At 36.7% G+C, this 16,246-nt stretch overlaps 1 protein-coding gene across 2 annotated transcripts in view; it reads left to right on the top strand.

The window, feature by feature from the left end:
• Window positions 1-15,909, top strand: part of LOC141403684 (uncharacterized) — a 291,242-nt gene extending 275,333 nt beyond the window's left edge. The window contains exons 2-3 of one of the 2 annotated variants that reach the window (XM_073986464.1): window positions 15,187-15,210; window positions 15,307-15,909. In XM_073986464.1, the coding sequence (XP_073842565.1) occupies window positions 15,199-15,210; window positions 15,307-15,660 (366 nt within the window). In that variant the 5' untranslated portion in view covers window positions 15,187-15,198 and the 3' untranslated portion in view covers window positions 15,661-15,909. Of the gene's footprint in view, window positions 1-2,792; window positions 4,716-15,186; window positions 15,211-15,306 lie in introns of those variants that run through there. The other variant, XM_073986463.1, reaches the window with a different exon arrangement.
• Window positions 15,910-16,246: the final 337 nt, after the last annotated feature.

Genomic DNA, 16,246 nt, shown 5'->3' with positions numbered 1-16,246 from the left:
ACTACCTCAAAATTATAGGAACCAACTTCAACAGTTGGTCCGATCTCAATGGACGCATTGCGCGTCGACACCATCAGCTTGGTATTCTCGCCGTTTACCGCCAGACCCACTTTAGCAGATTCTCCTTCGACCTTCATAAAGGTATCAGTTACTTCTTTTACTGATCGTCCCATGATGTCTATATCATCAGCATATGCAAGTAATATGTGGACATTGGTGTAGATTGTGCCACTTCTTTTGACGTTTGCCTTTCGTATAACCTTTTCTAGCAGGATGTTGAAAAAAATCACACGAAAGGCTGCCTGAAACCTCTTTTGGTACAAAACTCTTTGGAGAGGTTCTTTCCTATTTTAACTGAAGATCTTGTGTCAGTTAGAGTCATTTTACAAAGCCGAATGAGCTTTGCGGGGATACCAAATTCAGACTTGCTTGTCGAAGGCTGCTTTATAATCGATAAAAAGGTGGTAGGTGTCGATCTGCATCTCTTGGATCTTTTCTAGGATTTGCCGCAGGGTAAATATATGGTCAATGGTGGACTTGCCAGGTCTAAAGCCGCATTGGTATGGCCCAATTATTTCGTTGACCATGGGCTTTAGTCGTTCGCACAATATCCCTGACACTATCATGTTGGCGATAGGGAGAAAACTTATGCCCCTATAGTTGGAGCATAAAGTCTTATCTTCTTTCTTACGCCAGATTGAGCTAACTAGCTGATGCATACACCTTATCAGCGTGTCGCCTCCGGTTTTAAACAGCTCGGCTGGTAGGCCATCAACTCCTGCTGCCTTATTATTCTTCAGCCGGTTTATTGTTGTCTTTACCTCATCTTGGCCGGGTGGTATACATTCAATACCATCTTCTGGGATTGGATCTGTGGTATCTTCGTCGACTTCGCTACTATTGGATACCAGCAGATTGGAAAAATGATGCTTCCATATCCTGAGCACGCTATCTGTATGGTAACAGATTACCTTGCTGGTCTCTACAGGAGGATGTGCCTGTACAAAAGCCATCTGTTTGATGTTTCACTCTTTGGTAGAATTTTCGGACTTCATTCTGGCTCCTGTACATTTCGATTTTTTCACACTCCCGATTTTCCATTTCTCTATTTTTCTTGCGGAAAAGACGTTTATCTTCTCTCCTTTTCTCCCGATACCTCTCTCGTGCGCTGCGCGTTGCTACTGATTGTAAAGTAGCCCTATATGCAGCATTTTTCTCTGCGGTAGCAGTACGACACTCCTGGTCATACCATGGATTCCTTGGTGGAGGTCTCTGGTATCCAAGTATTGATTTTGCGGCTGTTTGCATGGAGTGGGCAATGTTTTGCCATTGTCCTGATATGTTATCGGGACAAGGAGTGCTTTGATTAAGCAGTTGGGCCAGTTGAGTGAAATATGCTGTGGCTATCTGTTGTGGTTGCAGCTTAACGATGTCCAACTTCCGTGTTGTGTCTGTTCGCACTTTGTTTGCTACGTTTATTGTGGTACGTACCTATGCTGCAACAAGGTAGTGGTCCGAGTGTGTGTTTGCACCTCGGAACGATCGTACATCCAACACGCTTGATGCATGTCTTCCATCTATCACAACGTGATCAATTTGATTTCTTCTTCTTTGATCTGGCGACAGCCCTTATGAATATCGAGATGCTTAAATCTGGTACTGCTAACTACCATGTTTCTTGCAGCTGCAAAGTCTATCAGCTTCATGCCATTGTCAGATGTTTCACTGTGGAGACTGAATTTCTCGACTGTTGGGCCAAAGATATTCTCCTTTCCAATTTTGGCATTAAAATCGCCTAGAATGATTTTAATGTCATGGGCAGGGCAGCGCTCGTAAAATATATCTTTGGTCTGTTTGTCCTTTTCTTCAGTGGGAGCATGAGCGCAAATAAATCTGATGTTGAAGAATTTAGCTTTTATTCGAATTGCAGCAAGTCTTTCATTCACTGGGGTGAAGCTGGATACCAGATGTTTTAGTCTCCGACTAACTACGAATCCACAACCAAACTCATGCTTTACGTCATGGCAGCTATAATACAGTCGTCACCTTTAGGTGTTGTTGTGACGCCTTTCCCAATTCATCGTATTTCCTGTATGGCAGTAATATCGGTCTTGTACTTTTCAAGTACATCTGCCCCTTCTCTATAAAGAGTGCGAACATTCCAGGTGCAGATTCGCAGATCATGGTCCTTAAAACGTTTGCGGGAAAAAATATTACAATACCCAAAATTTGGTTCGATTGATCCAATTGAGAGTTATCGTGCGCACCAGCCGGACAGACGGACAGATAGACCGACGGACACTGTCTGAAATGAATTTCGTCCAAACATCGTTGGGGTCTAAATCCGTTATTTCGATGAGGCACATTTTTAGACGTATCAAAGTGTATACTCACTCCTTCGTTAGCCTAAAGCGTTGAATTATATACATATATGTTTGAAATATTATGACAAATCGTATATGCACTTTTAGAACTCTCCAAGATATGAAAATATTTTAAGTGTATTTAACTCTTTTATCTCCTGTACAATGCAGAAAAAAATTCAGGGCTAGCCTAGAGAACTACTTACGATAAAAAAGAAACAGAATCGTCGTCGGTAAGTTTTCTTTATTTTCCTTTTTATGTCTGATTGGCAAAACAAAAATACAATTATATAAAATAAAGAAGTGCTGTATATTTATTGCAAAATTTATCAGCTGTAAAATACTTGCACAAAAAGAAACAAATAAACAGATAAAGTCTTAAGAATAAGTTTTTGTTTTTTGTTTTGCAAAAAAGAAAACTACTTCCTTGTGAGCAATGTATCAAGAGTGAATGAAAACTGTATTTTAGTTTTAACAGAAATTCGGACGGATCAGTACAAGCTGCGGTTAAACGGTTATAATGCGTTTACGGAGAGCAATAGTAATGCTCTGCACACTTTGGATATCCTGCTGCCTGGCCGAGGATGTAGTGTTGAAGTGTGATGAATATAATGATAAAATCGGTGGAATGGAAAAATTTTGCACGGTTTCCGGTTTTCAAGTTACCCACTCGCAAAATATTAAAATTACACCATATTTTCGGGCAAATCAAACAAATTTTATGAAATTTTACAATTCCGTGCTGTTGGATATACCCGCCAAGTTGTTCGATGTGTTTAGCAGTCTGAAGACACTGGATGTTTCACATACCGAAATTGAGGATATATCGCGTAACACTTTCACCTCGGCCAGCCTGTTGAATACCCTAAATTTGAGTCATAATTTAATAGAGAAAATCAACACCTCGGCATTTGTGGGTGCCCATAATTTAATGCGTTTAGATTTGAGCCACAATAAAATACATACCTTAGGTTCCTTGGCTTTTCGTGGATTAACGAATTTGAATAAGGTTGTATTGTCCTATAATGCCTTGAAATCAATACCAACGGATTTATTTTTGGATAATGCCTACATGGATATTGTGCAGCTGGATTACAATCAATTGGATGAGCTAAAGGCGGAAGTGTTTCAAAGCTTGCGTCACATAAGGGAACTGAATGTGGCCCATAATCATTTGAAGACATTTGACCCGCAAACATTTCAAAATTCCTACGGTCCGGAAGTTTTGATATTAGCCAACAATGAGCTCACCGATTTTCAGTTGGCAAATAAAACAATAACCAAAAGATTGGATTTGGATTCAAATCAGTTGACCAGGTTAATTGTAAACGGAACCTCATTTATTTCAGCCAACAATAATTCCATATCAAGGGTGGAGGTCTGGAATGGCCTGGATGTAAACACACTGCTTTTGAAGGGAAATAAATTATCCGACATCAATAGCATTGTCTCGCTAACCCAACTCACCGAATTGGATTTATCCTATAATCCAGTGGGCAATCCAAATGTGTCGACATTTCAGAATTTGAAATATCTCACAATACTCAATCTTCGGTCCACTGGCATATCTAAGCTGGCATTTGGCATGTTTTCCAAGTTGGCAAATTTGGATTCTCTCGATTTGGCCTTTAATAATTTAACTGAATTGAATTTGGACATGTTTGTACCGGCCAATGAAAAGGTGCGTCGTTTCTTTGTGGATGCCAATAATTTGACAGAGATCAAAGGAAAATACAGCTTCGCAAAAGCCTTTCCCCTACTCATGGAATTGGGCATATCTCGCAATCGTTTCAATTGCACTTATCTGCACTGGTTGTTGATAAAACCCCAACTGGGGGATTTTACCAAGCTACACATTGAACCCGATGATAATCCTCAGGAACAAACTCATATACGTGATGTAACCTGCCTTTCCAGTAAAGATGATGAATTGCACCGTGCCGAAAATGAGCTAGCCGATTCAAAGAATTTTCAAAATTCCCTAAAACAATCTTTGGATACAATGAGTGAACATGCCAAACAAATGCAAACCTATCTACTCGTGCTGTCGTTGGTACTATCCTGTCTGGTGTTTCTGGTTGCCACGGTTTGCATAATGGGTGGTGTACATTATTGGCGGGACCAGCGGGCTAAATATTTTCAACGTCGCCGTGGTGTTATTGTTTTTAATTCCAATGCCACAGTTAATACTAATGTGGAACAATAAATTAATTTTCTTCCGCTCAATGTTTGAATGAATGTCGTCTTCACATCATTGGATAATAATTTATATATAGTTAAATTAATAAATGCTGTTATCGTTAATTGGATTACCATTGGATTATCAAATAATAACTTGTAAACACAAAGAAGGTAAATGTGCATTTTTGTTTATTATATTTAAAACTTATGTCACAATTGAATAATAATCACAAGGATTAAAATGTATATGTAAATACATAATTTTAAAAAGTGCTGATGGGCAGTTGATTTTGAATAATCGGATGTAGTATATTATAATTAAAAACTACAAAATATAAAATATTTGCTGAACCCGGTGCGCTTCGCAACACCGACTAAGATGAACTCTATATGAGTGATATTAATTTACATTAAGGGGTTTTCCCTACTTGTCAATTTCAAAAAACCGTAGTGGTTTCTTTTTGTTTAGGCGTACTTTATTCTTTTTACATAATTCTAATGTACCTCACAATGGCTACCTTTTGGGAATTCCATGAAATGAATTCACTTGTAGCCTATAAATGAAACATGTGGACGGTCATTCATATCCAGGTCCAGGTATAGAAGTATTGTACCTGTGAATGGAGGCAAAAGAATGTTGACAGGAAAATTGTTTGACAAGCTCACTGTCTAATATGGACTTGTAATTCGACGCCATACGAATTTAATTCACGATATACATGAGGCAATATGGGCGACATTTGATCATTACAGTTCAAGCGATACAAATCCAAGTTACGAGAGATGTTCCACCGGTGAAGACTCGTGGTGTTCATATCAACGGGCTCGGGCAAGAAAAGAGGCTTTCATACACGATTACAGACCACTTCCATCAAATATTTTAGATGCTATTATACCTATATACTCGAAAGATGCGTCGGCGGCTTCAATCAAAATAGCAACGAAAGTTCCAATCAACTTATTTGGAAAATTTGTCCCCAAAATCGGTGGAGCACTCGTTGTAAATTACATTGCGATTGGTCTTTTTAACGAAGGTACAAAATCATTGTTATTTTATTTGAGCTCGATCGGAGTGAGATGTGGACAAAACGCACACGAATATGCTAAAAAAAATCGACCAAGCACGAACTGCACTGGCAGAGAGACGTGCGGCCGAGTTCACTCGTGAAGGAAGAATGTTGCGAAAGCAACGTCAAATTTCCATTTTGCAAGCTGCATCGTCGGCGGAAGAGCTCCTGTATGGATCAGGAATAGATGACTCCTTGTAATTATACCCTCAGCATTTATGCTAACGAGGGTATATACACTTTCATACGGGCAAAATGTGCCTCATCGAAATAATGGTTTTAGACCCCAAGTATGTTTGGACGAAATGTGTTTCAGACAATTTGGAATTGATTTAGCCATGTCCGCCGTCTGTCTGTCTGACTGGTGCGCACGATAACTCTCAAACGGATGAGCCGAGTTGGTCCAAAATTTGGCAGTCGTAATATTTTGTCCAAACTTAGTTTAAGTTCGAAGTTGGGCCATATCGGTCTACTTCTTCAGGTACCTCCCCCATAAAAGTTCGACAATGTTCGGAAAATTTGTGCGCACCATAACTCTTGAAGGGAGTAACCGATTTGGTCCATACTTTGCACATCGTGAAACGTGCACCAGTCTTAGATAAGATTTCAATGTGGTCTCAATCGGTCCACTGCTTCGGGTACCTCCCACACAAAATTTCTTAAAAGTTTAGTTTATTGCCTGCTCTCGAAACGCTTCGACTTTTGTTGTAGCAACTTATATTCACTACACCCCATACGACGGTACAAGTTTTATAAGGGGCAAGTCCATACTTCCTGAGAAAAATGAAAAAATCCCTATGGCACCGTGTGTAGTGGTTGGAGCGCAAGACAACTCTCGAACGGATAAACTATTCGCTCCAAAATTTGGCCTTCGTAATATTTTGTCCAAACATAGTTTAAATTCGAACATAAGCCAAATCGGTACACAGGTACCTCCCCCACAAAGGTTAAAAAATGTTCGGAAAAATTGTTCGCACTATAACTCTAGAGGGGATTGACCGATTTGGTCCATACTTTACACATTCTAATATATCTACCAGGTATAGATCAGGTTCGAATATGGACTATGTTTTTCCACTCCTTTGGGTACCTATCACACAAAATTACGGATAAGTTTACTTTAAGACCTGCTCTCGCATCAATTCACTTTGTTTTTTTTTTTTCAGGCAACTTGCATTTGCTGTCTCAATTACGACGGTAAAAGTTTTTTTATGGGCAAGTCCATTTGATATATTCGAAGATAGGCAATACCGGTGCGCAACTTCCGGCAGTTCTCCCGAATATTTAAAAAATGTCACTTAAATGGTATACACGATATATCTTGAACAAATTTGGTCCAAACTTTGGATCTCCTAATATTTTGTTCAAATTTAGTTTAACTTCTAAAAAGTTCAACATTTGTGTCTAAGTGCAATTTAAGGCCTGTTCGATGCTCGATGATCCTTTGGAAATGTATGCCGATGCTGTTCGTTGTTGTCCTGCTTATAACGGTATTATGTTTCCGTGGACAAGTCCATGCTTCCTGGCATACTAGTCTATAAGTTATACGATGACCCACTGAAATTACTAGTTGGCGCGATATCTATCGAAAAGATATGACTCCCAAAATCGATTCCATAATGGACTATGTCGGTCCATTTCTTTAAGTACCTCCTCTGCAACACTTTTGAACTTTAATCCTAACCCATCCCAGCAAAAATTCGGATCCATTAGTCATTACGTAACCCATTACAAAGTAATGTAAACAAGCTTCTTTGCCCATTACAAGTAATCTGAAAAGTAATGGGATACGGTGGCACAGTGAGTGTTTGTCTGACTATAAATCCTAGGATTGTGTGTTCAACGCTCACTGTCGGCACGCGAGTTTTTTTTTAAATCAAAAAATAACAGTTCGTGGTGCACATGTGCACTGCACATTTAAGTTCTTAAGCAACCCTTAATGTTCGTGTGCGTGGCATAGTATGTAGTGTCTTTGGCTAGAAATCAGAGGGTTCGTGTGTTCAACTCGCACAGCGAGCGAAATAAAATAAAGTAAAATAAAAGTAAGAAGTGTGATGAAATTAAAAAAAAACCTCTACATCAACTGTTCTAAAAATATAATTTTTTTCAACTTACTTTTCAACGTCTAGTGGCCACAGAATAACTAGTTATTCTAGTGGTCATAAAATAACTACAAACTGAGTGCGACATGCCCTTGTAAAAATAATGGGGAAGAAAGGGGGTTTGCGAGTAGTTACGGCTGCCAAAAATCGCTTACAAAACCCATGATTTTGGGAGGACTTTTTTGCTGGGATATTTTCGTCGGCAAGCTCAAATGTCCAAATAAAAGGCCACAAAATAATGAAAAGACCAAAAATACATTCGATCTGACCGTAGATGAAAGTTTCAATTCACAGAGGCTACTTTTTTACTTGTGTTTCTCAACTTCATAGATTCCTATAAAATTTAGCTAAATCAGTTTTGATGTTTCTCACACATATAGTGAGTCTGATATATTATATATATTATTTGCATACATTATGGGGTACCTTCCCAATTGGACGACCCGCTTACTTTTATTTTCATGACATTATAGACTGTAACATGGTGATGACTCTTACATGCCACAATCCCAAAGCAAAAATATTAGTTTTTGTATTTTGATTATACGAGCTACTCCCCTTGACCCCACGTCGCTTATTTTGTAAGAGATGACGTATACTTACTTCCCACTTAGTTTGACCACATTTGGAAACTATATCTGTCATCATTCTATAGATATTCGCAAATAAAATGTACATTTTCTAGAGGTACCTCCGATTCTGATGCTATATCTCCAGATCAACGCGGAATTTCAAAATTTAAAATAGTCTTTTTTAAATTCAGACGATGCTGCGATATGCTCTGAAATTTTCACGAAGATCTGATCAGCGGTTTTTGAGTCTATAAGGAACAAACTTACAAACAAACATTTTCCTATTTTATATATCACGGTGCTTAGCAACGAAGCAACTTTAAATGGAAGATGCCTGGGAAGTTTTTGCGGATTCTGAAACTACAATGTTCATAGATGAGAAAAATAAAAAATGGCGGAGCGCTTATTAAATAAATCGCTATTCAAATTAACATTTTAAGGTTTTTTTCGATTTTCACAATTTTTCTTGAAAACTGCAAGTCCTATCGAAATGGGACTAAAGAAAATATTGTAGCTATGAAAATTCTCTACCAGATTGGCTCTTATGATAATTTTGTAGGTTTTACCGTTATTTAGATATAAAAGATTAAAATGGGGACAATGCATTGACTGTGTCGCTACCCTATTAATAAATACATGGTGCGCCTTCACTAACTTTAAGTGAAAACCGCTTACACCTGGGAAGTTTTTGTGGATTTATAAACAACAATGTTCATAGGTGAGAAAAATCCAAAAACAAGAAAAAATAGCTGGAGGAATTTTTAAATAAATCGGGTGCAAAATTCACATTTGTATGTTTCTTTAGGTTTTTACGATTTTCCTTGGAAATCGCAAGTTCTATCGGAATGAGACTAAAGAAAATGTTTTAGCTTTGAAAAATCTCTACAAGATAGGCCTTCGTATCTTTTTCCTACGTTGTACCATTTTTGAGATATATAAGTTTATGTTGGGAATTTGCAGTCATGACATTGTTTTATAAGGAGACAATACAGTCAGTGCATTGTCCCAATTTGAACTTCTATTCTCAAAAAATGGTAAAACCTACGAAAACACCATAAAGGTCAAACTTGTACCGAATTTTCATAACTACAACATTTTCTTTTGTCCCAATTCGATAGAACTTGCAGTTTCCAAGCAAGATCTTGAAAACCTAAAAACACTTAAAAATGCCGACTTGAATCGCGATTATTTTAAAAAGCGCTCGGGCGATTTTTTTTTTTTTTTTTGATTTTTCTCATCTATGAACATTGTAGTTTCAGAATCCGCAAAAACTTCAGAGGTGTAAGAACCTTCTTTTTAAATTGCTTCAAGAGCACCGTGATATTTAGATAAAATAAAAAATATAGAATATAAAGTATTAAATATAAAAAAAGAATATAAATTATAAAAATAGAATATAAAATATGGATTATAAAATATAAAGAATAAAATATAAAATAAAATATATAAAATATCAAATATAAAATACAAAACATCAAATATAAAATATCTATATATATAAAAATGGTGTAAAAAATGTATAGTAATTCATAAAATGAGAACGGCTAGGCCGATTTCTGTAAAAATTTTTGTCAGTTATTCGTATTTTCGAGGAGAAGGTCTTTACAGAAGAAAATTTTGGAAAATCTCTCTGGAAAAGTCGGAAAATTGGAAAAATCGAAAATTGAGTTTTTGTATGAAATTTTATTCCTTAATAGCGAGACGAAGTTCGCCGGGTCCGCTAGTAATAAATAAAAAATATAAAGAAATAAAATATGAAATATGTATCTATCTAAAATATCTATAAATAGAGATGGGAAATGGGTAAATACCCATCAAAATGGGTAAATTGGGTACAAATGGGTAAATACCCAGGTATTTACCCAATTTGTGGGTATAAACTACAGATACTAAAATCATAAAATTAGATGCGAAAACGCAGTGTTTTAGCAAATTTTAACTGACTATGAATAAAATTACCGTTTTTGGATGCATGGCAAGTTAAAATATGATCAATTTTGGTCCATAGTTTGGTAAATCTCTCATACATTGTGACATCATGTTTTTGGTATTTGACAACTTTTAGAGCAATTTCTTGTAGTTCTTCTTGCAGAAAATCATAAATGCTGGATCGAAATCCAAACGTTATGAAATACTCGTATCAGATGGATTAACCCACGATTTCAGTGGATAATTTTGAGATTAAAGTCCTCCTTGACAAAGCTATAATTTTTGCATTCTTCGCTAACTGTTTCGCACAAGCAAATCCAACTACCGATTTGACGTATAAAAAGTTTAGTCCGCGCGGTTTTACCGCTTTTCTGGTATTGTTTTTGATTTTCTGTCTGACAGAAAAACAAAATTTCGATTTCAAAATAAAATTTAAAATTTATTTACCCAAATAAACACCCTAAAAAGATATTTATTTGGTATTTACCCAAGTTTTGGGTAAATGCCGGGTAGAATCCCATCTATATCTATAAAGTAGAAAAATGTTTGTATGTTTGTTTATATTTTTGTTTTGTTTCGACTCAAAAACCGCAGAACCGATCTTCCTAAATTTTTCAGAATATATAACTTCATCGCCTGAAAGTAACATAGGCTATATAAATCTGTGAAATTTCGCTTTGATCTGGACGTATAGCATCAGAATCGGAGGTACCTCCAAAAAATGTAAACTTTGTATTCAAATATCTATAGAATAGTAACAGGCAAAGTCTCCAAATTTTGGATGTGTGACGGAATTTGGTCTATAAAAATGTACCACAATATATGAAAATCGGTTTAGATTTGGATATATCTCATATATATATTTTCGTACGATTTCATGTATTTGATGCACCCCAATAAATAAATGTGTCAAAATATATCGGAATCCTTTAAGATTTGGATATAGCTCTCGAATATATATATGCCCGATTTCAATGAAATTTGGAATATGTGACGGAATTTGGCCTATACAAAATGTGACAAAATATATCGAAATCGGTTCAGATTTGGATATAGCTCCCATACATATTCCCGATTTCAATGAAATTTGTAATGTGTGACGAAATTTTGGTCTACAAATAAATGTGCCAAAATATATCGAAATCGGTTTAGATTTGGATATAGCTCTCACATATATTTTCGTCCGATTTCATGTATTTGATGTACCAAACACGTTATATATGTCCGATTTCAATGAAATTTGAAATGTGTGACGGACTTTGGTCTATAAAAATGTACCAAAAATATGTCGAAATTGGTTCAGGTTTGGATATAGCTCCCATGTATATTTTCGTCCTTTTTCATATATTTAATGTAACAAAAACGTTATATATGTCCGATTTCAGTGAAATTCGGAATATGTGGCGGAATTTGACGTATAAGTAAATGTGCCAAAATATATCGAAATCGGTTCAGATTTGGATATAGTTCCCATATATATTTTCGTCTGATTTCATTTATTTGATGTACCAAACACGCTATATATATATGCTCGATTTCAATGAAATCTGTAATGTGTGACGGAATTTTGGTCTACAAATAAATGTGCCAAAATATATCGAAATCGGTTCAGATTTGGATATAGCTCGCATATATATTTTCGACCGATTTCGAGTATTTGTTGCACCAAAACGCTATGTATGTCCAATTTGAATGACATTTTTATTTATGACGGAATTTGGTCGAGGTATAAATTTGCCAAGTTATATTGAAATCGATCAAAATTTGTAAAATGTGAACTAAACAATTAAAAAAGGATCAGTCGGCTTTGCCGACAGAGATATACCCTCGGCCTGTGTGAATTGAAACACGTTTTTCCCAGAAACGTATATATTTAAGGGGATTTGAAAATTTTGGGCGTATGAACCGGCAAAAATATGGATTTGGATAGAATTCAACAAGTTTTGCGGGGAAGGTATATAAAGGAATGTAACGAAATATTCCCTTTTGAAAGTGGGTCTTATTCTGGGTGTCATCCCCCTCGATAGATATCGCGACCACCTGTCGTTTCAGTTGGTCACTATATAATTCAGAGGTTTTGGACCATTATATCATGATGCACGTACTTGCCTACGAAAAACATGATATCGCTGTAAATAGGACCACTAGGTAAAAATTTACAAGGGATCCTGACACAGATCCTTAACCGTATTGCTCTGTTTATGAGATATCGGGCGTACTATTTTAGCTAATATTTTCGAATTTTTGTGGGGGACGTACCGGAAGCAGTGGACCTACAAGCACCACCATCGAATTTCATCTAATATTCGAAGAAATATTACGAAATGCAAAGTGTGGTGCCATAGAGGGTTTTTTTCACTTTTCGGGCTGTTTTCTCAAGAAGTATGGACTTGCCCCTGAAAAAAACTTTTACCGTCGTAATTGAGGCGTCGAATGCACATTTCTTCAACAAAAATCAAAATGATTCCAGAGCAGTTCTTAAAGTGAACTTATCCAATTTTGTGTGGGAGGTGTCCGAAGGAATGGGCAAATATTGTGCATATTCGAACCTGATACATATTTGGTAGATATATTGGGATGTGTAAAGTATGGACCAAATCGGTAACTACCATCAAGAGTTATCATGCGCACTATTTTTCCGAACATTTTTGAATTTTTTGAGGGGAGGTACCTGAAGGAGTGGACTGAGATGGCTTATCTTCGAATTTATACCAAGTTTGTATAAAATATTACGAAGGCCAAATTTTGGACCGAATCGGCAGATCCGTTGAAGAGTTATCTTGCGCTCCAACCACTACACACGGTGTCGTAGGGGTTTTTTGAACCTTTCAGGCTATTTTCTCAGGAAGTATGGACTTGCCCCTGATGAAACTTATACTGTCGTTTAGAGGACAGTGAATAGAAGTCGCTACAGCAAATATCAAAGCGATTCGAGAGCAGGTCTTAAACTGAAATTTTCCGAAATATTGTTTGGGAGGTACCCGAAGAAGTGGAACGTTTGAGTCCATATTGGAACCTCATCTATGTCTGGTAGTAATTTCAGGATGTGAAAAGTATGGACCAAATCGGTTACTTCCTTCAAGAGTTATCGTGCGCACAAATTTTCCGAATATTTCCGAACTTTTGTGGGGGAGGTACCGGATGGAGTGGGCCGATATAATCTACCTTCGAACTTAAATTAAGTTTGGACAAAATATTACGAAAGCCAAATTTTGGACCGAATACGTTGATCCGTTCGAGAGTTATCGTGCGCTCCAGCTAGACAGACAGACGGACAGGGCTAAATAAACTCCAAATTGTCTGAAACACATTTCGTCCAAACATACATGGGGTCTAAAACCATTATTTCGATGAGGCACATTTTGCCCGTATGAAAGTGTATATACGCTCGTTAGCATAAATGCTGAGGGTATAAAAATATTCGACACATTTTGTAAACGCCTCATAATTCAGTTTGTCCTGTTATTACAATATATCACGCGGGTATTTAAATTCTGATTCATCATTTAAGGGAGCGATTTTGAAGTCAGTAGAAGTCGCCATTATACCACGCGTGTACTTATAGTCGGAAAAGAATTAACCAAGGCTAAAAAATTAATTTATCATATATCTGAGAGACATCGGCGAAGGGGAAACAATTACCTATATTCACTTACGACATATCTTAATCATTTTTGGAGTGAAAATTTTCAATACACTAAGAGTAATTTAAGGTGTCGCAATAGGTTGTTATATGAATTTGAAAAAAGTGATTGCCATGAATAATATAGACTAATTTAATTCTCTTCTGTAACGTGGAGATTAGGCTCAGTTAGGCTCGATTTGCCAAATTGAGAGTGTAAGAGTAGTGTATGTCCGCCCCCACAGCGGACATAAGGCCCTTTCAATTTGATTTTTCTGTGTTTTTTTTTTTCTTTAAAGAAAATAGGAACCTCTCAATGGATCACCCTTTATAATTATAACATCCCATTGTATTTTATCTTAGTCGAGGTAGCTAGTAAAATATGAAATATACCATTTAGAATATAAAACCAAACCCGCTGTTTTGTGGCAATGTCGATCAGTCGCCATTGCTTTCTCTGTTAGCAGCGTGGTATGTATTGTGTGGGCAGTGTTGGTGACACCACCCCTTTACTACCTCAACATTGAATCTGAAATTTAGTACTTTTCGAAAAAAACAACTTTTAATACTAACAAGCTTGAGATAACACAACCAAGTATCCTGCAGTTGTTAATTGCAACAATGTCTTAAACATGTATCTCCGTGAGGCCATGTGTTAACACAATTTGTAAACAAAAATCTATTGGTAAACACTAAATCTAACTACCATCAAATACACATTCAACAAACAATAAATCAATATATTCTGGCGGTGCACATGTGCTTGGTTTGCTGGAACACTTTGCTTGTGTCCCCCTACCAAGCTATTGTACGTGGGTAACATTTGAATTGAATTTTTTAAAAGCCTTCTAAAGCAAAAAACAAAAACTCAACATTTTTACCAGTCTGGCTTTCCGCCTACCACCTTTTGTCCAATGAGGGACTGCTGCCTGCTACAATTTGGTAGCTAAATTTTGCAAATATGTGTTTTTGTTTCTTGCCAAAAATTTAATTTTGCATTGTATCCAAGTACTTGGCAGTAGCTTAACGTATCTTTTCAAAGCCATTTAAAGCAAAACCATTTTTATGGCAATGTATGGGCTATATAGAACATTTGCTGGCACGGAGACAGCGGGACATAAGGCTTAACTCAGAGCCAACAATGTGTGCTGGGATCTACATAAAATAATAATAAATTGAAAATGAAATTTAAATATTTTGGCGGACATCTTCAATAATTATCAGCATATGCGCTAGCATTTATTATTCTTTGTGCAGCGAGTGTCTAGAAGAAGTACTATAAAAGCCTGCGCTTCATAGATTATTGAGTATTGTTAAACAGAAGTTAACTTGATCAAAACATCAAAAAACCAAAACATCAAAATGTTCAAATTGGTAAATGGAATTTATTTTTAATATTGAAACTATTTTTTAAATGTTATTTTGAATTACAAAATATTAATTAATCATTTGTCCTTTTTCTAATTACAGTCCGTTTTCATTGCCCTCTTCGCTTTGGTCTGCTCTGCCTATGCCAAACCCGCTGTGGTGGCTGCTGTACCCACTGGCGTTGTAACTGCCACCAGCTCTCAATATATTGCCCGCAACTATAACGGTATTGCTGCTGCTCCAGTTGTAGCTGCTGCCTACACTGCTCCCGTTGCTGCTGCTTACACCGCCCCTGTTGCTGCTGCTTACACCACCCCTGTTGCTGCTGCCTACACTGCTCCAGTTGCTGCTGCTTATGCTGCTCCCTATACCGCTGCTTACACCACTCCCTATGCCGCTACCTACACTGCTGGTTATGCTCCCGCTTACACTGCTGCTTACACCACCGTATTCTAAATTTAATCTGAACTTCTTTGGCTGGACCCAAAAAGAAAATGGACATAATGTGTGATCAGTTATCATCTGTAATTTTTGTATAAAAGAAAACTTATTTTTGAAGAGCTTTTTGTTTTGTTAAAATTGGGCAATTTAAAATTTGTTTTTTGAATTAAAATTGCTTTAGTTTTATTATTTTAAGAATTGATTTCTTTAAATATCCATAACTAAAATGTATACAAATAAAACAACAACAATTAGAAAAAAAAATCATATGTAAATATTTGCATATTAATTAATCAAGATAATTCCAAAAGGAACGGATGGGCAGGTGTTGAACATCTAGCATATCATTGAAACAGTCCCGCCCGATCCTAACCTCTATTATACTGAAGCTGGATGACCGCAAAACTTGTGCGCACGATAACTCTCTAAGGGAGTAACCTAATTGAACCAAACTTTGCATATGGTAATACTACCTCTAGGCATATATCAGGTTCGAATATGGATTATATCGGTCCACTTCTTCAGGTACCTCCCACACAAAATTTGAAATAAGTGCAGTTTAGTGACACCTCACGAATCGTTATGAAATTTTTTGTAACAG

The sequence above is a fragment of the Musca autumnalis genome, unplaced genomic scaffold (assembly GCF_047663935.1).
Source record: "Musca autumnalis isolate F117 unplaced genomic scaffold, ASM4766393v1 scaffold_4, whole genome shotgun sequence".
Classification (NCBI taxonomy): Eukaryota; Metazoa; Arthropoda; class Insecta; order Diptera; family Muscidae; genus Musca; species Musca autumnalis.
This window is presented reverse-complemented; position numbering and strand designations above follow the sequence as displayed.